At 33.1% G+C, this 22,178-nt stretch overlaps 4 protein-coding genes across 4 annotated transcripts; 3 read left to right on the forward strand and 1 right to left on the reverse strand.

Annotated features, from left to right (window-relative positions):
• Window positions 1-442: 442 nt before the first annotated feature.
• On the reverse strand, window positions 443-3,786 carry LOC111017314 (cyclin-A3-1). Its single transcript, XM_022293027.2, has 8 exons — window positions 3,291-3,786; window positions 2,572-2,816; window positions 2,419-2,494; window positions 2,003-2,076; window positions 1,873-1,906; window positions 1,645-1,794; window positions 1,180-1,314; window positions 443-685 (listed from the first exon to the last, which is right to left on the reverse strand). The coding sequence occupies exons 1-8, from the start codon at window positions 3,561-3,563 to the stop codon at window positions 587-589; spliced, it is 1,086 nt and encodes a 361-aa protein (XP_022148719.1). The 5' UTR covers window positions 3,564-3,786; the 3' UTR covers window positions 443-586.
• A 4,563-nt stretch (window positions 3,787-8,349) lies between these two features.
• LOC111017393 (MAR-binding filament-like protein) lies at window positions 8,350-12,921 on the forward strand. Its single transcript, XM_022293141.2, has 6 exons — window positions 8,350-8,697; window positions 9,384-9,589; window positions 9,915-10,206; window positions 10,646-10,753; window positions 11,601-11,845; window positions 12,532-12,921. Exons 1-6 carry the CDS (start codon window positions 8,491-8,493, stop codon window positions 12,626-12,628), a joined length of 1,155 nt encoding a protein of 384 aa, XP_022148833.1. The 5' UTR covers window positions 8,350-8,490; the 3' UTR covers window positions 12,629-12,921.
• Window positions 12,922-14,583: 1,662 nt separating this feature from the next.
• LOC111017300 (putative pentatricopeptide repeat-containing protein At3g08820) lies at window positions 14,584-17,000 on the forward strand. The gene has a single exon (XM_022293009.2). The coding sequence runs from the start codon at window positions 14,979-14,981 to the stop codon at window positions 16,818-16,820; it is 1,842 nt and encodes a 613-aa protein (XP_022148701.1). The 5' UTR covers window positions 14,584-14,978; the 3' UTR covers window positions 16,821-17,000.
• Window positions 17,001-18,558: 1,558 nt separating this feature from the next.
• LOC111017335 (pumilio homolog 12-like) lies at window positions 18,559-21,075 on the forward strand. The gene is made up of 6 exons (XM_022293050.1): window positions 18,559-18,796; window positions 18,969-19,329; window positions 20,014-20,179; window positions 20,333-20,496; window positions 20,587-20,845; window positions 20,932-21,075. Exons 1-6 carry the CDS (start codon window positions 18,559-18,561, stop codon window positions 21,073-21,075), a joined length of 1,332 nt encoding a protein of 443 aa, XP_022148742.1.
• The last annotated feature ends 1,103 nt before the right edge of the window (window positions 21,076-22,178 follow it).

Consider the following 22,178-nt stretch of genomic DNA (forward strand, 5'->3'; position numbering starts at 1 on the left):
ATATTATTATTATGTATATATTAATAATATTTTGTTGATATTTTCATACGATAAAAATATCAATTTATCTCTCATATCGATGTCAAATTCTATGGATACACAAAAATATCGATGGACATGTCGATATGCAAGTGAATATTTAATATCATATTTTAAACTCACAGAAAAAAAATTGCATTCACATTCACAACTATAATCCATTATTCTGTGTGGTGTTCAATGTTAACCCCACCATATTTTACCGTACACAAATGTATGGTTTGTACAATTTTATGGCACTTAATTACGTTGGGAGAAACAAAGGGAAAAAAATGTGAGTCACGGAGATTCGAAACTCTCACCTCTACACGTGTTGACAAAAACGAACCAACCAAAAAAAACAGGTTAAAGCCTTTGATTCAATTGCATTCTATTCTAACAATGAAGAGACAAGGCTACAATGGAGGAAGAAAAAAAGCTATCTTTCATTTAACAAGTAATTAATTCTCATTATTTGTGCATGGTTACTGTGCATATCATGCTAAAATAATAAAAAAAAATAATAAAAAAAGAAAAAAAAGTGTCTAAGCTTCAGAGCATTGAACAGTTAAGCTTGTAAGAACCTGTTGAATGCTTGCTTATCAATGTCCTCAAAATAATGTGCCGGAATTTCTGAGGGAGAAGATAATGCAGCCACACACTTAAACTGTAAAACGAAAATAAGTTGCATTAGGATGTTATTAAATCACTGCTAAAAACAAAAGCCAGCAGATTAGTTAAGTATGTTTTTTTAGTACAATAAATTGGGGTAGGAGGGTTTGAAATTCCAACTTCAAAGGGAGGAGTATATATCAATTACCGTTGAGTTATGCTTATAATAGCCAACGACTGGTTAAGTATATTATTCTAGAGTTCAAACACAATCAACCGCTTAAGTTTATGGGTTACAATATATTTAATCTTTTATATATACCTTAAAACTCTCTCACTCAAAGGTTAGGAAAGGAAATTTGCACAAGACCCAACAAGTAGTAATCGATATTAAACAATTATAGAAGTTCAAACGGGATACATGTTAAGTCACTGGTTAACTCAAAAACTGAGTTAGGATAAATTTGATCTTTTTTTGGATAGCTTTAAAACGTGACACCTCAGAAAATTCAGAAAAAGAACTAATGAAATATTACTAAAGCATTGTACCTTGTGTTGCTTGTACTTGGTTCTTATTGCTTGTAAAGAGCTTCCTTTCCTATTTAACTGCAAGTCATGAATGGCAAGAATGCAGTCCTTCAATTCAGATGGCTTGTAACCAGAGTAACGTTGCAGTGCTAAACACTGAAAAATGTGAGTAAGCAGCAACGTTAGTTATCACTTGAAAAAACCAATATTATTATGATGAAGAAGTTACTATTAAACTTTTTTTTTTCTCGGAGCTTTGTCAACTACATCTAAGTGCACCTGAACTCGCACCCACCCAAGGACCAGATCCAAGAGACATCAAGAGTTTTTTATGTTAATTTACGAAAAAGTTCGAACTCGAGACCTCTAAACCAGTATGAATAAGAGACCCTGAGTCCTTGCCAACTGGGTTAGCTTGGGGCTTCCAAACACAATTAAACTACATAATAAACGGGTTATTAAACAGACTACAAACATAACACTTACCCAGGGATGTTTCTCTGGTTGGATAGTTAATCTAGAAAGGAAAATAGCCGATGCAGCGACTATTGATGGTAAGGATTGTGCGCAACGGTGATCTAACAAGCTTAGCTCCGCAAGATAACAACTTAAGAACTCAAATTGCATGTCTGGAGCCTGCAGGTGGAGTTAAATCTTCAGAATCAAATAACGAAAGGAGGAAGAACAAGCGAAAGATGTCGTTAATGGACTCACCTTCCAATTTTCCAAAGCAACTCTTGTAAATATTCTGTAAGATGGGAACCATGAGTTAATCGCATATAGAGATGAGAAGAAATATGGGTCTTTAGGAACTGAATGCACAACAGATGAACATCATTCTTGCCTGAGAAAATTTTTTATCGTGGGGGCACCTTCATGGCACAAGAATTTGCGTACCTCTCTCTCCATACTCAGTACCTGCACGTTAAACAAAACCAAATGAGATCCTTCATCAGCTGCCATGGCCGATCAATTCACGCATTAGTCGTATAAATATCATCAGAAAATATGGGGATTCCAGCATAAGAATCAGAATTAACAGCTGACTCTGGTTAAAGAAAATTTACTCAAAAGAGTTATGTAGGGGACTAGAATATGAAGTCTCGATTTATATTTTGGAAAAAATTATGAAAATCAACCCATCAAATGTGAATGCAAGGCATATTAGAAATATCGATTAATCTCTAATATCAAATCAAAATTTCAACTTATGGAAAGAGAAAAACACATCTTAAGACAGAGAAATGAGTAAGTGGGCACCTGTTCTGTGATATATGTATTATCTGTTATGTAACAGAAATCTTCAACATGTGGAGGACTAATTTCTTCATACTTTCTGCAGCACCAAATCACAATAGCAATAAGAATACCATAAATTTGGCCAAATAAAATAAGTAAGTTCTCAGTAAGTACGATGCAATAAGCATGCAACAAACGCCAAGAAGCTGTAGCTTGTTTCTGTCAACAGCATGCGAGGATAGGTATCTGTCAATATATGAAATGGTGAGATATATGGTGTCCGATACAAGCTTGTATTCCTCAGCAACCTCCACTAACCAATCCACAAGAATTTCTCGCATACGGTTGAAAGTGAAACTGGAATCACTGTTTTGAGCCTTTTCGATATTATTGGGCGGTATCTTTGGTTGTAATTCCATCTGATTCACAAAAGGAAATAACCAGTTGGATCAAATAGTGTTGAAACAATTAAATTTGTGAAAATCGTTCGAAGAAACTGTCAGGCATGAATACGAACCTACATGATGGTATTTTTATGTATAGATGCATTTCAGAAAATGTTTCTGATCCGAAGAATCAAATCGAGAATAATATAGTGTTTCGAAACATTGGCTATGAATCTATGATAATTTTGGAACTCACGAGAAATGCCGCCCAACCAAATCGCCGAAGCAACAATCGCAAAAAAATTAAACAATATCGATAGCAGGAAATCTCAATTTCCAGATTATTAATATAATCATAAACGAACGAGATGACGAGGAAAACACGAAACTGCACGAAGAAAAATAATCGCAATCCTCAGTTCATACAACCACTTCACTTCACTTCACTTCACACAGTATCTCGATAATCGATAACTAAAATCAAGGCGCAGGAGCATAAATCCGTACCTCCATTGAACGAAGATGGTTATAGAGGCTAGATGCAGAAGAAGCAGACTTCTTCGAGTCAACAGCCCTTCCTTGGGGGAGTTCCAGGCCCTGTTTCTCCTCCGCCATATCTTGGTCAGAAACCGAGCACTGACTGGAACGGAAGATCAACGAGTTGGTGATGTCGCCAAGGACGGCTCTCTTGTTAGCCGTGGCCAGTTGCAGAGACTGCTCCTCCGCGTCCCGCTTCTTCGACTTTCGTACGGAGGGCTTCTGATACTCCGGCGCATCCATGGGAAACGGGGAGAGTCCGATTCCGAGCGATGGGGAGAAGAAGGAAGTTGCTGAGTTTGGCGATGGCAAACGAGGGAGAAGAGAGAATCTGAGAATCCATTGGTGAAATATAGAGGGGAGAGAGGGAGAAATTGAAATGCCGCCATTTTCATGAATTTCAAATCCATTTGTTGCCGCTTCCTCGCGATCAAGCGGCAACCTCGCGGTTGTCGATCATCGCGAAAAATTAGATACTTCAAATAAAAAAATAAAAGTGCGCCGTATCATATTTTTAATGTAAAATAATCGGGTGAATAAAGTTTGGTTGGTCCCGTCCGTCCAATAACAATTTTGATTTTGATTTTTTTTTATGAGAAATTCTATCTGTAGAATTTTTATTTTTTTGGGTTATTTGACATTAATAAATCTTAACTTCCAATAGGTATCTAAATTTTGTATCTAATGAATTTTCGAATTGTTCTCGACCTATTTGACATGTTTTTAAATTTCACAAATCTATCAGATTCTAATTTTAAATTGTACCATATTAGATTTAAATTTAAATTTTATGTCTAATATATTTGTTAATTTTAAAAAATATTAAAGACCTAATAACACAAAATTAAAAGAAATTTAAATCTTATTAGACACAAAATTAAAAGTTTAAAGACTTTCTATAAACTTTTTATAACATATATATATATATATATATTTATTTATTTATTTATTTATTTATTTTTGCATTAAGCACTTTTTACAATTGCAATGATCTATTAGACACAAACATAATATTTTTAGATATCTATTTTTGTTTTAAAGTTTTGGTTCGCTTAAAAATCGAAAAATCTAAACAATAGATATACTATGATGGGTATGGGATTGGTGATATAAAAACATAAATCTAAAAACAATAGATTCAATGAAACATATAGTTATCTTTCATGTTTTCGTATTTTTTAATATGTATTTTGTAGCATATTTGAAAATTGAATATCATATTCAAAATTGTTCAAATTTTGTTAAGTAATATATGTGTAAACTAAGGTTATCAATTAATTCTTAAGTTCAATCTAAAATATTATTTATTAATTTATTAACATATATGTTATAAATTTTGTATAATTATTATTTCATAATATTATATAATTTGTAATATATTATGTTGTTTATTTTTTTAAATAATATGTTTAATGTAATTCTTTCTTTTAAAATTTTTCAAAATTTACATTAATTGTATACCATAATAAAAAAAACAATTAAAAAAAAGATCTAGCTAACACATATTTACTTAAATGTAAATCTAAAAACATTAATCCATTGATTTAGTGAATCTGAAGAGAACAAGTATTAAACAATAAACATAATTCCATATTACATGCTAGAGTCGGTTTGGTAACTTTATTGTTTTTATTCGAAGACTTAGGTATTTGTTAGAAACATTATTAATATCACATAGAAATTTTGAAAAAAAAAATTTATTTATTGTTTATTGTTACCATTTCTAATAAAATCAAATTTTAGAAGGAAAAAACATAAATAATTACCAAATACAATTAATGTTAGTAAATGAGCCTTTTAACAATTAACTTCCACTGTGTGGGTATATATATTTTTTTAATCGAACACAACAATAACTCTAAGATTATCATCAAAATGAACATAGTTCAACTGTAATTGGTTTATATCTCCAACCAATGGTTGTGAGTTCAATCTCACCCCATATATTTTGTTTTAAGTAGGCTTGCATTAATTGATAACTGCCACAAGGGCTTTCACAAGACCATGCTTTGCGAGAAGATCAGCTGCTCGACTGCTTTCTCTACGCACATGCATGTACGAACAAGCTTCAAAAGACGAAGAAGTCGACTGAATATCGTGAAGAATTACAAGCGCATGTTCATTTGTTTTGAGATCTCCATTGATCAGAGGGATGGCTGTGAGGGAGTCTGGTTGCTAAGGAAAGGTAAGAAATGGACACCCGACCACTGCAATGGATCCGAAAGAGTTGCGCAACATGAATCCTAACCCAGTTGAAAGCATGCTACCACCATAGGCCGCATCTGTGTTGAGTTTGAGACCACTGCTCGAAGGGGTCCAAGATGGCTACGTCTCCCGACGCTCAACAAGTCGTTTGGGAAGATCATTGGCCTCGTGGAAAGAAGCCTAATATGAGGTAATCCATTCGCTCTTTCCTTAAACATTCAGAATGGGTCTCTGATTATTAATGTGATTTATGCCATTCCAAATGACCCAACAATGCTGCAATTTCAATCTTTGAGTTACTAAGAATAGTTTGTCAATGTCATAAAGGTCACGGAATAAGACATTTCAATGCTGAGGTAGAGGGGCAGAGGGAAGAACCATGTACCAGATTTGCTGAGCTCGAGGACAGGCAAAGAGCATGAGTAGTGGATTCCACCTGAAATCGACAACATGGACAAAAAGGTGAGACATCTAAGTCTCTCCTACTCAAATTTAATGTTGCTGGAATGAAATTATGCGCTGATCTCCATAGAAATGTTCGAATTTTTAATGAGATGTTAAGATTCCAAATGTTTGGCCAAAATTTGCTTATGATAGTAGAACTATTTGTATCAGTAATGGTCTTAAGATTCATATAAAGCTTGTATGCACTCTTGACACTAAAATAGACCCTTCTTGTCGTAATGCCATAGTTCCCACCCCACATGTTGTACTAAAAAAAATTGTGATGTTTAAAGTTTTTTTTTTTTTTTTCAAATCTTAAATGTTTTAAATAACCAAAAGCAAAAAACTGAAGTATAGTTTTGAAAATGAGTGTTTGTAGGTAGGGAGTGAGTGAGTTGTTTTATCCATATCAAATGCAACAAAATACTTTTGGAAACTTTTTTTTTAATATATTTTTGGCTAAATTTTTAAAGATGGCTTCAAAAGTGTTAAAATTTAATTGAATATATGTTGTAGATGCGGTGGAAATTACAATGTTTTGAAGCATATTTCGTCTCTAGCTAGGTTGAATCGAGATTCCTCTCCTAAGTCCTACTTCAAGGGAAAAAAAAGTTTCGTCTATTGTAACTTATAACGATATTACACCAATCTACTACTTTAATAGATTAAATCAAAAGAGATGACACTATCATACAATACATATATTAAATGCATATATTATTGGAAGGTAAAATTACTATACCGAATTCATCATAAAGTGAAGCTAAAGAAGCACATGAGTCAAACCATCTCACCCAAACTAACCAGCTTGGACCAATGACCCGACCCAATCAATTAGATAAACACGTGTACCTTTTTATTACATATTATGAGTTAGAATCATCACCTATTCATTTACGATATAATATTAAAAAATATATGTGATTATGTTTGTTTTTAACTATCCATCTTTCAATTTTTAAAATATTTATTCTAGGCAATATTCTTTAAACCAAAAAATATATGTGATTATGATTTATCTATTATATGTTAATCTCGTATGTTGTATACAAGTTACGATAAACCATACGTGATTTAGGGTTTTTTTTTTCTTTTAAAGAACAAATCATTGTCTATAATCCCGATATATGTATCCAATTATATTCATTAAAAGATAAGCGATCTAAAAAAACGAGCCCTAAATGTTTCCCGCTTACTCTCCGGTGGCCCTTAATGAGTATCATTGGATACATAAAAATTATACTATGTATACCAAACGGGCCGGCACTCTCTTACTTTCTATATTTTTTTTTACATAGTAAAAAGTCTAAATTATGAACTTTTATGAAATATTAGTGAATTTCAAACCTAAATATATAATAAAAGTTCATAATTTTTACATTGTTTATATATATATATAGAGGTTTGAAATTCACTAATATTTCTTTATAATGTAAAAAGTATAAATTATGAATTTTAAATAAAAACTTAAAATATTATTCCGTTTTTTAGAATACTAAAAGTATTATTCTTTTAACTATATATGTGTGTCAATATTTCATATTTTTATTTTATAGATGGTTTTAAAATTCACTAAAGAAAATATGTTTTATAATGTAGATTTATTGTTAAAAATGAAAGATAAAAAACAAAGTAAAAATATACCATAGAATTGACTCGATTTTTAATTTAGTCTCTCATTCTTGTTTCTGGACAAAATATCAAGTACTTAGAGTACTCAAATAAGAGTGATTGATGAGCCTAATAGTCATTACGAAACTTGTAGATGAATCTCTAAATTTGACAAAAAGTGTTTGAGGTGACGAGCAATGACGCGTTTTGTGCTCGGATGACAAGTAATACATGCCCTATCAGGTTGAGATAGATTGATAGGAAACCTATCATTGTCGAGTAGACTGATAGGAAGAATGATGCAACTTTGTTATAAAGGAGGAGATTAAGGGTGCTATAGAACGACCCCATATGTTAATGTAGTCCGTGTAGCGAGTGTTCAGGACGTGATGGATAGAAGCAGACTCTTACCGAGAGTACGTGAATTGCATGACTATTTGAGGCAAGATACAATTAACACTTTATTCGAAGGGAATATTATTGGGGTTGTTAAGTGTGCAAATAAAGTTTCACATTAGTCAGTGAAGATAGATGCGAACAATATCTCTAGAGATATTTTAGGTGAAACCAAAAGCGTCGGAAGTAGATAGTATCATACAATGATATCGTCTTCTCTATTTTAGATTAGTTTTAAAACCACCATAATTCCATATTTTTCTTTTCTTTTTTTAAAATGCATTTAAAAAAATCCTTATTTCTCCCATTAAAAAAAAAAGCAAGTAAATTTCAACGGTTGAGACGCGAGGCAAGGCGAAGAGGCAGTTTGTGTGGCAGTCGTACGCTACTTCATCGTCGTTGATCTGATCTCTCTCTTAATTGTGGTTGAATTTCAATGGCGTACAGGCAGCAGCAGCCATTGTGAAGAGCGAAAGAGAGAGAGAAGTGGTTGAAGCTGTGGCTCTAATTGTCTATGGCTACCTTCTCCTCTTCTCTCTCGCTGCCTCTGCAACTCCGACCCTCATCCCGCTCTTCTTCCAAATCCCTCCCGCCTTCGCTTTCCTTTCCTCTTTCTGCTTCCGCCAAATTCACCTCCAGATTCTCAGCCCTTACTGTCTCCTCCTCCTTGGGCTCCGCTCCTGATGAATTTCATCATGTCCACCCCTCTTTTTCTTCCAAGGTCAGATTGCTTTCTTTTTAGCTAACCTCTGGAATTGGCTTCTTTTTTGTTGGGTTTAGTTTTATTCCGCTAGTTTTGGTTGGATAATTATTGAGTTGCTACTTGTTCTTTTTTCCTGATTGCCTACTGATTAAAATTTGTGGGATTAGCTCTTTTTTACTTGGTTTAAGTTATCTTCCATCGGAATAAGTTGAAGATTGGAGTATTGAGCCGTAGAACTGCATGTTTTTGTGTGCTGATAACCGTGTATACCGTACCGTAATTAAGCTTTTTGAGTTGAGTCTACCGGTTAACATGAATCTGTATTGTCTTTTGTTATATTTTCATTTCCCCCGTATTTAATATTGATTACCACTTGTTGGATTTTGTGTAAATTTTCAAGTACAAAAGCGAGACGGAGCGTTGAATATCTATAAAAGATTAAATTTACAGTAATCTATGAGTTTAAACTTTTGGGTTGATTAGAAATTTAACATTTAGTTATTTGTTGACATGTTTCTTTTTTCCTCCCAAATTTTGGTTTAAAGTTAAGCATGACGCGTTTGAGAATGACTAACTATGCAGGTACTTCGTAGTAAGAGTATTAGTTGTCCTGAGGGGTAATAGTGTTTTATATTATTCATATGAATTGGATACCATTCTGCGGAAAGCTCTTTTATTGTATATGTTCTGTTTTTATTTTTCAGAAATCAGTTCTCTCATCTTTGATACAAGAGATAGAGCCGTTAGATGTAAGCATAATTCAAAAAGATGTTCCACCCACCACTGTGGATGCTATGAAAAGGACTATCTCGGGCATGCTAGGCTTACTTCCATCTGACCAGTTTCAAGTTTTAGTTGAGGCGTTATGGGAACCAGTTTCTAAGTTGTTAGTTTCTTCAATAATGACTGGGTAAGTTGACTACTCTAATATGTATTTTTGGGCTTTCTGAGATTTCTAGAGTAGACAGGACTACTTTTTTTCACTGATAATTTGGTTTGTCTTTGTTGTAAAGTTTAAGCATATCTAACTATGTTTCACATTGTTGCATCTCTTAAGTCTTAAGGTGTATTGTTTTCTTAAATTTTTTGAAAGCATCATAGCTATTAATAAGGCTGTTTCAGTGGCCTCATTTCGGCTGCTAATCCATCCATAAAGAATGTGATATTTACTTCTTTTTAGTTCCACTGCATATTAGCATATCTTGATGGTATTTGTTCTTTGTGGATTTTTTCAGGTACACATTGCGTAATGCTGAATATAGACTCTGCCTTGAAATGAATCTTGACTTTGATGATGGAAATAATGACAAACAAACAGATGATAATTGTAAAATTGATCTACATGAAATGTTGCTCGACAGTGCAAATTTAGCGAACCTTTCAGATGAAAATGAGTTTTCTTCAAAATTCGAGGAATCTTTGAAAGAACCATCTGGAAACATTAACATCCAAGGCATTGGTGAAACTTCTCCTGAAGTTCAACAGCACATTCGTCATTTACAGTTTCAGTTATCTTCAATTAAAAAGGTACAGTCTTAGTAAGTTTGGTAACTCTCTCTACTTTATTTTAAATGTGATAATTATTATTACGATGTGTTATCAGATACTGTTTTTGGTCAAATTACTCATATTATCCATTAATTATGGGGATCACTGAAAATGTATTTGGCTATTTGCAACTGGCACATCCATGATCCAACTATTCTGTTCAAATGAGTGAAACCTGTATAGCTTATAGAGTTGTAAACTAATTCCACTCATCAACTTCTTTGTTGAGAAAATGGAAGAATTGTTTTTAGCTGTGATGTTACGTTTTTGAATCATGGTTCTCATTCTGACTCCTGATCTCTTTAATATGTTTTTTTAACTAACTTTACATTGTGGACTATCCCGTTTGTATATCTTGGAACTTTGTATCTCCCATTTCCATTATTGTTTCTTATATTCCCGTGTTAATTTGTTGAAGGAACTCCATGAGGTCAAGAGGAAAAGTGCAGCTCTTCAGATGCAACAGTTTGTTGGTGAGGAGAAGAATGATCTGTTGGACTATCTGAGGTCGCTACAGCCAGAAAAGGTGTGTTGATTTTTCCAATATAATCAAACTCTGGTTGTCAATTTAAGATTTTTTAGATGATGTGTGCAGTCCACTATATCTTATTTGTTCAGACACGTGCACAACTTTGTAATATTGGTTAGGCTTCATCTTTGTTCAAGTTAATGTAGGGAATTAATGGCCAGTTTTTGTACTTCATTAGTTCTTCGTTAGAACCACCCTGGATCAAATAGCTTGCTATTTCTATTTGCATGTTATTGACATTTTGAATTAGAAAAATTAGGTTACTTATATGAAGCTATCTCTATACATTTTTATTTTATCAAGGGCTGTGCAAGAAAACCTTTGCTTACCCTGCATATTGTTACAACACTTACTAGAAGATGCAGTAAGGCATGGCTCGGATTCTTGGATAAATCGAATAGAAGCGTTCAAGATTATAATGACCATGCTACATGCAAAGAGATTAATCAATAGAAGCAAAAGTATTTGCTATTGCAGAACAACATGCTGAGGACTAGGCTGATTAGATACCAGACCAACACTTATGATGGGGTCAATAGTCTTCGAGGTTGGACTAGACAGTGACCTTGAGCTCTTGCTTCCCCAATTCCATGCTTAATATTTTTCTTCTAACTTGTGTCATGGGTGTATAGGTAGGTCATAGGGTTGGCTTTTGGTTGAACTGTTGGACACGGTAATGCAACTTATCAGGTTACAAATAACACAACATGATTTTTGTTGATTTTTCTACACTTTATAGAGCATTGTCGGGGAGGGGTGAGCATGCATGAGATTATGGATCATGTTTGTGTTTTGTTTCATGATGATGTTCTCTTAGCTTACTTGAATTATATATGATGAACAGGTGGCTGAGCTGTCTGAACCTACATCCCCTGATCTAAAAGAAGCCATCCATTCTGTTGTCCATGGACTTCTTGCAACCCTTTCTCTGAAAATCCATTCCAAAGTTCCTTCTCAATCAGAAAATATTGGAACCGGAATGACAAACGTTGGTAATGAAGATTGTGCCGAACTTGTTGAGAATACTTCACTCAATTTCCAGCCCCATTTAACATTAACACGAGACTATCTGGCTCGTCTACTTTTCTGGTTAGGCAACTTCTCCTTTTCTCCTTTTCTTCTTTTTCATTGTGTGGAATGCAAATGATGTACCAGTAATCAAATTAACTGCACTAGGTACTTAATTTGACTAGTTTCATTAAGATAATTGGCAGAGCGAAAATCTACATTGAGCTATTATTATTATTATTATTTGTTTTTTCTCTTTTTTGTGAAAGCCAAAATGGTGATGGATTTTGCAAAGTTCTGCTTTTTATGTAGTTATCTTGTTTCTTTTCTGTACTCCTCAGAAACCCTTTGCCGCGCCTGGGGGGAAGGGGATTTGTCCAGAATAGTCCTTTTGTGATTTGAAAATTCCCTACCGACGTTAATTTATTATGCTTTTAACTATATTTGAATTTAAGGCATGTTTGAGAGTAATTTTGGCATAAGCTAAAATCACTTTTGCCATTTTCTAAATCCACTTGCATATCATCAAACATTACAACATGTTTGGGAGTGATTTTGGTACGACCAAAATTACTTTTGTCATTGTCAAAATTACTTTCATTTTTAAATAGTAATGTTTGAGAATGATAGGCGCGATTCTATGAAATGACAGAAGTGATTTTAGTTAGTATTTACATGAAATACGACACTTGACAAGTTGTGCATTAGAACAAGCTTCAGATTCTGCCATTTGCTGGAACTTAATATTGAAGTGATTATGTTTGAAGGTGCATGCTGCTGGGGCACTACCTGAGAGGCCTGGAATACAGAATGGAGCTGATGAATCTTCTCTCCCTTTCAAGCAATGTTGAAAATGCAGCATGATAATTCAAAATGTTGAGGGTGACACAGTTTCAATGGAGGTTTCATGTTTTCTGGAAGTATATATACACAGCTTCAGTGGTTGGCTTTCAACTTTCAAGTAAAGGTGATTATTCTTTTTCCCTTTTTTGGTTTTATTTTCCTAGTGAAGATAGAAATTAGTTTTCCTTTTCTAGAGTTTTGGTTATTTTTCTGAGGACAAATACTGTGGTCAACTATTGTGGTTCTATAGTTAGTAACTTAGTAGTGACTCCATAGATAAATTCTAATTAATAAAGGTTTCTATTTTAATCTCATTGTTACGTATCTAACTATATGATTTCTTAGCAGTGTTTGTTCTGCTCGAAGTTAAGAAGTCAAATTTATGTTTACTACATAGATTTACATGAATCTTAGCTTATGAAATTCAAATTGTATACCATATATTAACCTTTACAAACTGACAATTCAATAAGCTTCTTCTTGGGAAATTGACAAAGCTTTAGCCCATTGTTTATCTTGGTTAAAAAATACATATTACTTTCACTAAGTAACAATTTAGTCCCTGAACCTTAACTTATAACGATTTAGTCCATGTAGTTTAAAATTTGTAACAATTTAGTTCCTATCGTAAAAAAATTTATTAAAATTAAGTGTCAGAACTTTCATATAACAATTTAACCTTTCTAATTCATAAATATATTTGATCCCTCTTTAGTTTATCAATCTATACATGCAAGAAACTTAACAAAAAAAAATTTCACGATAAGGACTAAAGAGTTACCAACTTTAAATTCAAGGACTAAATTGTTATATATTAAAGTTTAGGGACTAAATTGTTACTAATTTGAAAGTATAGGGACTAACTCGTTACCAATTAAAGTTTTGTGACTAAATTGTTACCCATTAAAGTTTTGTGACTAAATTGTTACTTTAGCGAACCTACAGGGACTAAAAGTATTTTTTTTTTAACCTACAAATTTACTGACATGTCAGAAAAAGTGAAGCAATTCTTCACATTTTAACTTAAAAAAGTGATTAGTGACCCAATAGGGTAGTTCAAACTTTTATGCCCTCATTTATTTTGATTTGTCAAAGTTAATCACAGCCATGGTTAGTGAGATACTTCGGACGCCCATCAGCTTTGAATGTAAATAAAAAGAAATATAGGCAAAAACTAATTAATGATAAAGTTTTTTTTGTCTTAATTATACTAAATAATTTATTTTCAATTCAAGCGAAGTATTGAAATATTTTTAATCAATATATTGAATTTAGGTTGATGGCTATGACATTAGTAATTTTACTTACAAGTTGGAGGTTCAAAGACATCTTACTCCAAATTTCAAACAAATTTTGCCGTGTGAACTTGGATTAGTATTAGGTCTCGTTTACTTATGAGAAAACGAAATGGGGAAGAATTGAAATGAAAATCAATTGGAATGTGAACGTTATTATTTTTTATGTTGTTTACCAGAAATTTTACACAAGGTATAAAATTGTCTGGAATCGAAATATGAATGAAATAAATAACAATTACTAATATATCACATTCTTATTTATGGTGAATTACAAATATATTATTATGTTAATATTTTTTTAGTTAAAATAATAATAAATTTTATTAGAATAATAATATTAACAAAAAATAAAATAATCAAAATAAACTACATCAAATTAGAACCACCTTCATTTAATATAAAATATTATTAAATGTTATTATTATAATATTCAATAATAATAATTAATTAAATTGAAATTTATAATATTTCATAATAAAATAACATAAAAGTTGTATAAAATTTTATGAGAAAAAAATTTATTAGTAGTATAAATAAAAATAATAATAATAAAAGTTGTGTATATATATATATTTAATTTTATGGTTTCGGTTCGGTTCGGATTGAACCACCAAAATGTTATTAAACCCGCGAACCAAACCAAAATTTCAGTTCTCAAAAATTTTAACTCAATCCAACCCGAAAACTTTTTTAACCCAACCCAACCCAACTCAACCCTTATGGTTTGAGTTGGATTGTCCGGGTTGTCCAGGTCACCGGGCTTTTTGAACACCCCTAGGAGAGAGTCCCTCAAGATGGTACTTTTTTGGATTCACTAACTTTTGTTCGATTTCTATTGTTTGACCAGATACTTGTATGGACTTTTGGATTCTGAGTTCATTTTAATATTCATAGGTTTTATATGGATAACTAAAGAAATATCCTACCAGATAGCTCCTTATCTTTTCAATGAGTACACGACTAGGGATGAAAGTAATATTAGAAATCCTCCTTTGACTCAGCATGGACATATTATATATACCTGTTGGGCCAACTTGGAGCTGCGTTTATGCGCTCGTTAAGTGTTCGATGATATGCCTCAGAACCCACAACGCAAATGGCTAATGCCAACTCTCCGCTCTCTGTCGATTGATCCTGAATCCCACAGCCTCTCCGATCTCCTCCAGGGCCGCATTTCCAATTCTCATCTCCGCCAAATCCATGCCCGAATCTTCCGTCTTCAGAAGCATCAACACAATCTAATCGCAACTCGTCTTATCGGCCACTACCCACCTTCCCTCGGAATCAGAGTTTTCAGTCATCTCCATCGCCCCAATATATTCCCTTGCAACGCCATCATCAGAGTACTTGCTGAAGGGAATTGTTCGTTCCAAGCCTTTTCCATCTTCAAGTCCCTGAAACAGCTCTCCCTTCTCCCCAATGACTTCACTTTTTCTTTCCTTCTCAAGGCGTTTCACCGTTCCGGCAATGCCCCGATTGTGAAACAAATTCATGCCCACCTCCTGATAATGGGTTACTTGGGTGATTCTTTCATCTCCAATGGCCTTCTTGGAGTCTACGCGAAGGGTCTGAAGGATATGGGTTCTGCTCATAAGGTGTTCGATGAAATGTCTGATAGAGAGATGGGTTGTTGCTGGACTTCTTTGATTGCTGGCTATGCACAGACGGGTCTTGCTGAGAAGGCCCTGCTGGTTTTTGTGACGATGATTAGAGAACGTATGCATCCGGATGATGATGCCATGGTTAGTGTTCTATCTGCTTGTTCGAAGTTTCGAGTTGCTGAAGTTGAGAAATGGATTGCAGAATTGGAACAATTTGTTAATGAATTTGATACCAACAGCTCTTGTTGTGATTCGATCAATACTGTTCTCGTTTATCTATATGGGAAGTGGGGGAAGATTGAGAAGAGTGAAGAAAAGTTTAACCAAATTGTTGATAAGAGAAGTGTGCTTGTTTGGAATTCAATGATAAATGCATATTTTCAGAATGGTTGTCCTGCGCAAGCCTTGACCCTTTTCCGTCAGATGGTTGAGATTTCCCATTGCAGACCAAACCATGTCACAATGGTCACGGTCCTTTCGGCTTGTGCTCAAATCGGCGATCTGCAGCTCGGTCGTTCGGTTCATGAAGCTATAGAACAAGGTGGACGTAGTGGTATAATTGCATCAAACAGAATGTTGGCCACTGCATTGATTGATATGTATTGTAAATGTGGGAGCTTGGAGAGGGCCAAGGAAGTTTTTGATCAACTATCCACCAAAGATGTAATCTCCTTCAACGCCATGATCATGGGCCTTGCAGTTAATGGCAAAGGCGATGAGGCATTGAAGCTTTTCGCCCTAATGCAAGAGTTCGACACAAGACCGACTGCTGGAACATTTATTGGCTTATTATGTGCTTGCAGCCACTCTGGCTTTTTACAACAAGGGCGTCAAATTTTCAACAAAATGACCACACACTATTCCGTATCTCCTAGTTTAGAACATTATGCTTGTTACATCGATCTTCTTGCTCGGGCAAGCCTCTTCGAAGATGCTCTTGAAGTTGTTTCGAAAATGCCTTTCGAACCTAATAACTTTGTGTGGAGTTCTCTACTAAGAGGTTGCCTACTCCATTCTAGATTTGACTTGGCTCAGTATGTTTCCAAAAAGCTTGTACAAGTGGATCCTGAAAACTCTGCTGGCTATGTAATGCAAGCTAATTCATTTGCTACTGATCTTCAATGGGATGATGCATCAGCTCTGAGATGGTTTATGAGAGAAAAGGGTGTTCATAAGCAGCCAGGCCAGAGTTGGATCAGTATAGATGGAATTGTACATGAATTTCTCTCGGCATCCCGATTGCATCCGTACGTCGATCGATTGTATAATATGTTGAACGAGCTAGAAAAACAAATGAAGTTAGCAATCCCATAGAGCAAAGCTCACAACTCACAAGGGGTGTAAAATCAAAATGCATTTTCTCTGTAACATTTACCCTCTTTGGCTATTAGATAAGTTAAATTGTGTACATGCCATAGGAAAATTTGATTGCTTTGTTCTAGTAATAATTATTATTATTTAACTTATTGAATTATTACACGTATCTAAATCTAAGTTCCAAGTGTAAAAATTGAATATTTTTTTTAATGTTTGTTAAATTTAAATCGTGTATTGACTTAATCTAATTGACTTTTACTTACGAATTTAATCCGAGGAAGTAATATTCTTAATCTAATTTAATTTTACTTTAATTTAAATATGTCATTCACCCAAAACTGAAATATTATACATTTAAATCAAAATGATATAACATAAGCAAGGTGTGCGTAATTTATTAGTAAGGTTTTTTTTAATAAGGAGTTATTTACTAGTTAATTATTTAATACATTATTTGATTCTAATTATTTTTAAATATAAACATAAAACGAAAGAAAAAGATAATTGATGAATATAGAATCCATCAATTCTAGAAATAGTCTACGGACAATGTAAAAAATGTCATTAGTAACATTAATCATCATGAAAATTCAAGAAATAGTTTTCTCGTATATATATATATATATATACTATGATATCCTATAAACATTTAATTAAGTTTTTTCCTATTTATTTAGTTATTAAATCTGCTTAAATTTTATATATTTCAAAGATGATCATAATTTTAAAGTTTTTTTTAATGAAATAATAACAATTTTTTTTGAAGCAACATAATAATAACAATTTTAACTCTTCACTTGAATTTTCAACCGATGTTAATCGAGAATTTGAGTTTTATAGAGACAATGCAATTGCTGATTTTAATAGATTCAAACTTTTGAGAAAGATTGAAATTAGATTAAACTCTATCTATTTTTTTTAATAATTAGATTAAACTCTATCAAATTTCAAATCAAATATTAATCCTACACAAATCACAAACAAAATAAAAAAAAGGGAAATTTTGGTACTCATAAAAATTTGAAACAATGCCAAATTAATTAGATTAATTTTAATCTAAAATTTTTATGTTTAGTTTCAATTTGATTTCTATAATTTTTAAAAACTTTAACTTAATTCTTACAATTAGGTTAAATCCCATCAATTATTTTAAAAATCCTTTATAACCCACCCGAAAACCTTTTTTTTCTTTTCTTTTTAACCTTTTATTCCCTCCCTAAACTTTAATCTAAGATTAAGACAATACACAAAGATGAACACATTTCCAATTATTGTATAATTTTTTTTAAAAGTATCGTATATTTACTATAGGTAACACTTCATAACAACAAAGATAAAAAAAAAAAAGTTTAAAACTAAATTAAAAATAAGTTTGAATATTAGAGATTAATTAAATTGAAACTAAACCTTGAAGTAATATAATTAAGGACTAAATTTATAATTTAATCAATACTGAGCTTAACTAACTTAGATTTTTAACGAAAGAAACCCAACTTAGAAAATTAATACTTTATAATATCCCTCAAAGTCGAAAACAACCGATATGGAATCCTAATTGGTCTTAAAACCCTATTAAACTTAAGTTTACTAATCCTTTTCCTAATCAACTTTACATTCAAAACAAAACACTATAAATAATACAAAACTCTCAACATAATCATAATCACAAACAAATTAAAGCCTTCTCTCTGATCTCTTTCTACTTCCTTTTATCGTCTTCTTCCCTAACTTTCCAATGGAGAATCAAACACCATTCCAGCTTCCAAACTACCTTACAAATGGCAATCGAATATTTACCAATCTTAACCCTTCTTCTTCAACCTCTTCCATCCAAGCTTTGGAAGCTCAACTCGGCCGCTTACAGCTGTTGTCGTCGGTGGCAGCAGTCGACGTTTTCGATCACTCATGGCCGCCGTATTTCATGAGCAATCACGTGGATAGCCCCAACTTCTTTCAGCCTCCCATGCACAATGGTAAAATTTTATTAGGCTCTTATCTTTTCAATGTGAGATACTTTATAGATTAATTTTGGTAGGTCTCCTAATTTAAATAGATCAATTAAAACTTTCATCCATTCTATCATGTTTCCCTCTGTCATCAAGTTACTTGTCTATATCTTAAGTCGACACTGTATACATTTTGCAGGTGTACCAAATAACTTTGAAGCTGGAAGCTCGAGAATGTGGCGGTCGGGAGCGGGTGAGCCGTTCATCAGGCCGAGCAACGGAAATGTTTATGGGCATGGTAGAGGAATAAGGAGGATGGCCATGGATGGAGAAGGCTACCGAGTGGTGAAGAGAGTGATTGAAAGAGGGGATTTGAGAGAAACCCTAAACATTGTTGAAGGAGTAAAGGATTGCATTCATGAACTAATGCTTCATCCATTGGGAAACGACGTCGTACAAACTCTCTTCCGATTCTGCCATGAATATTTCATAAAGGACCTTCTTCTCTCCTTAATTGGAAAACAAGATCTCTTTCTAGCTGTTTGCCTTCACAGCCTCGGGTAAGTAAATAATAAATATATATTAAGAGGACTAGATTGAAATTTTTAAAACATTAAGGACCGTAACGTATTTTAAACTTTGCTAAAAAAATGTATAAAATTTTTATAATAATTTTTGTTGAGGATAATTAACAGAAATATAAGATTAGGTTATGTTTATATACACATTTTTTTTAGACAAGGTTATATTATATATTTAAACAAAGTTAAAAGTTTAAATTAAGAGATAATTACACTTTGAAGATCTTCTGGCATTTCAATTCTATAAATCTTATCCTTTTGTGTTTCAAAATATGGTTTAAAAGATATTTAAATTTGTCTTCATGGGATGGATTTGTATCTATTTTTCATTTAATCATTAAAGCATTTTTGAACCCTTTCCGTTATGAATTTTCAAATATTATTTTAATTTTTGCCATTTTTTTTAATAAATGAATAATGTAGTTTTTAATATGTATAGTAACGTGGTAATATTTAAGATGTACTAAAGGCACATAAGTTAGTTCAGGGGTAAATATAACAAAAATGATCAAAATTGTTTTTTAAGAGCTCTAATACCAAAATAAAATATTTTGAGTATTGAGAAACTAAAATAATTATTTTTTAAAAAAGTAAAATAAGTTTGAAATTTGAGTCACTCAAATCGATTTAAACTTAGGGTGTGGTTTTGTTTTGTTTTTACAGACAAAAAGCTGTGGTAAAATTGTTATGCCGTTTGAGCAACCCCCAACACCAGTTACTCTTTGCAGTAGTGATCAGCCACCATGGCGTCGCCTTGGCAAAAAGCTCCGGTCCCGGCCACGACGTGCTCATAAATTGCTTTCGAAATCTTTCTCGACAAGATAACGAGGTAAGAAAACTCGACTCCAAACCCTACTTTTCAGGCGCGGAGTGTCTCCCTTTTAGTCTGTCGTAATTCAAAAAGTATATATAAATCTCTGAAGATTTTGTAGTTTTTCTCAAACTAATATAGAATCTTAAAAATGTATGATAATGGTGGTAGATGATCCTCCTGGAAATAGCACATAATTCTTTGGAGCTTGCCAAAGATAAAAATGGGTGTTGTATACTCCCATTTTGCATTCTATATGCTGAAGGGACACTTCGAGGAGTGTTGGTGACTCCATTGATACAAGAAGCTCGTCATCTTTCAACACATTTTTATGCGTAATTCACCATTACTATTATGATCTCCATTTCAATACTATAAAAGATGTTGACATTCAAATAACACAAATATTTTCTATTTTGTTTCAGGAACTTTGTCATACAATTTTTGATTGAATTAGACCAAGCAAATATTGGAGCAAGAGTAATACAAGTGCTTAGGAACAAATTTGTGGAGCTTTGTTTAAGCAAGGCTGGGAGCCATGTGGTGGAGAAATGTTTGGGCTGTGGGGAGGATGAAGCTGCTGGAATTATCTTTGAAATAATGGAGAATAAAGAGAATTGGATTCAAGTTTTTACAAATCAATATGGAAATTATGTTGCTCAGAAAGCATTGTCGGTTGCTAAGGTGAAACGAATATATCTATTTCATCACGTTAAAACATGTGATATATATTTCTGTCGACTCATAAAATATATACTTCGATGTTGCAGGGAGAAGCATATAACTTACTAGTAAGGGCTATTAAGAGTCAACAACATATTCTTGAATTTCATCCTTATGGAAGAAGTGTGGTTGCAGCTGCAGTCAAACGTAAAAGAAGAAGCTCGATATCAAATCCTCAGTGTCTTAACTAGTTTACTTTTGCCATTTTCTTCCTTTTCTAGATTAAGGGCATTAGTTTTGTTTGGTGTAATTAGAAAGAGCGCTTTTGGGGGAAGAATCTATGAATTGTTGTTGGTTTGATTGAATTACTTAAATCATGTTAAGAGAAGAATATGTAATAGTTTATGTTTATGTAGACGTTTTTTATTTTTATTTTTATTTTTTTAGATTTAGTTGTTGGACCAAAGTTTTTGATGTTATAAATTTGTGGGGGAAGTGTTTTGCATTCCTAAGTTTCTTTGGGTTGAGTTAGTTATTCTTCTCCACGCAACATTATTATTATTTCTATTGTTGTGTATATATATCCTTATCTTTTGAATGAAAGTTTAGTATTATTTCTAATCTAACGATATACTACTAATGAGAAAACATAGTCATAGATTTAGACGAGGGAATAATAAATCATACAAAATAAGGAACAAACTGAATCAACAATGAAAACCGACAAAGAAAACAACACAGCCATCATCTTATTCTTTGACTCTTGCACAATTTTCCTCCAACAATAGATGTCATACTTAAATATCTAGAAATAAGGAAATACAATACTTTTTATTATATATATATTTAGTGAAAATTCAAATTCACGATCTTTTAATCGAAAATAACTGCATTTTAAATAGTTGACCTATATTCGGATCCACAATCCAATACGTTTTTTGAATATAGGACAAAACCCAACAAATAGAATAGAATAGAAGTAGATAAATACATACACATTATATTATTATTTATTAAAGCACAGCACACACATGACACACCAAACCTCAAGCTTTAAGAAATAATAATTGAGACACAAAATTATTGGGGGTGGTTGGCTTTTGTAGGGCACAGTGGGCTTAAATTTAAGGGCACTTGGTCCTGCCCTTATAGGTGTGGATGTGGCTGTAGCAAGGGCAGTGGTGCCTGCCGTAAGCCCCAGCGCTGGGAACGCACTTGCATTTGCCGCAGCACAGTCTGCAGTACTTCATGCACCGACGCTTTAGCCCCGCTCGCGAGCACCTCTTTCGACACGGCCTCGTGCACACATCTTCAAATTACAAGTTTAGTTTCTAAACTTTTAGAATCGTGTCTA

The sequence above is a fragment of the Momordica charantia genome (genome assembly GCF_013281855.1).
Source record: "Momordica charantia cultivar OHB3-1 chromosome 4 unlocalized genomic scaffold, Mcharantia_2.0 BLBB01000004.1, whole genome shotgun sequence".
NCBI classification, from domain to species: domain Eukaryota; kingdom Viridiplantae; phylum Streptophyta; class Magnoliopsida; order Cucurbitales; family Cucurbitaceae; genus Momordica; species Momordica charantia.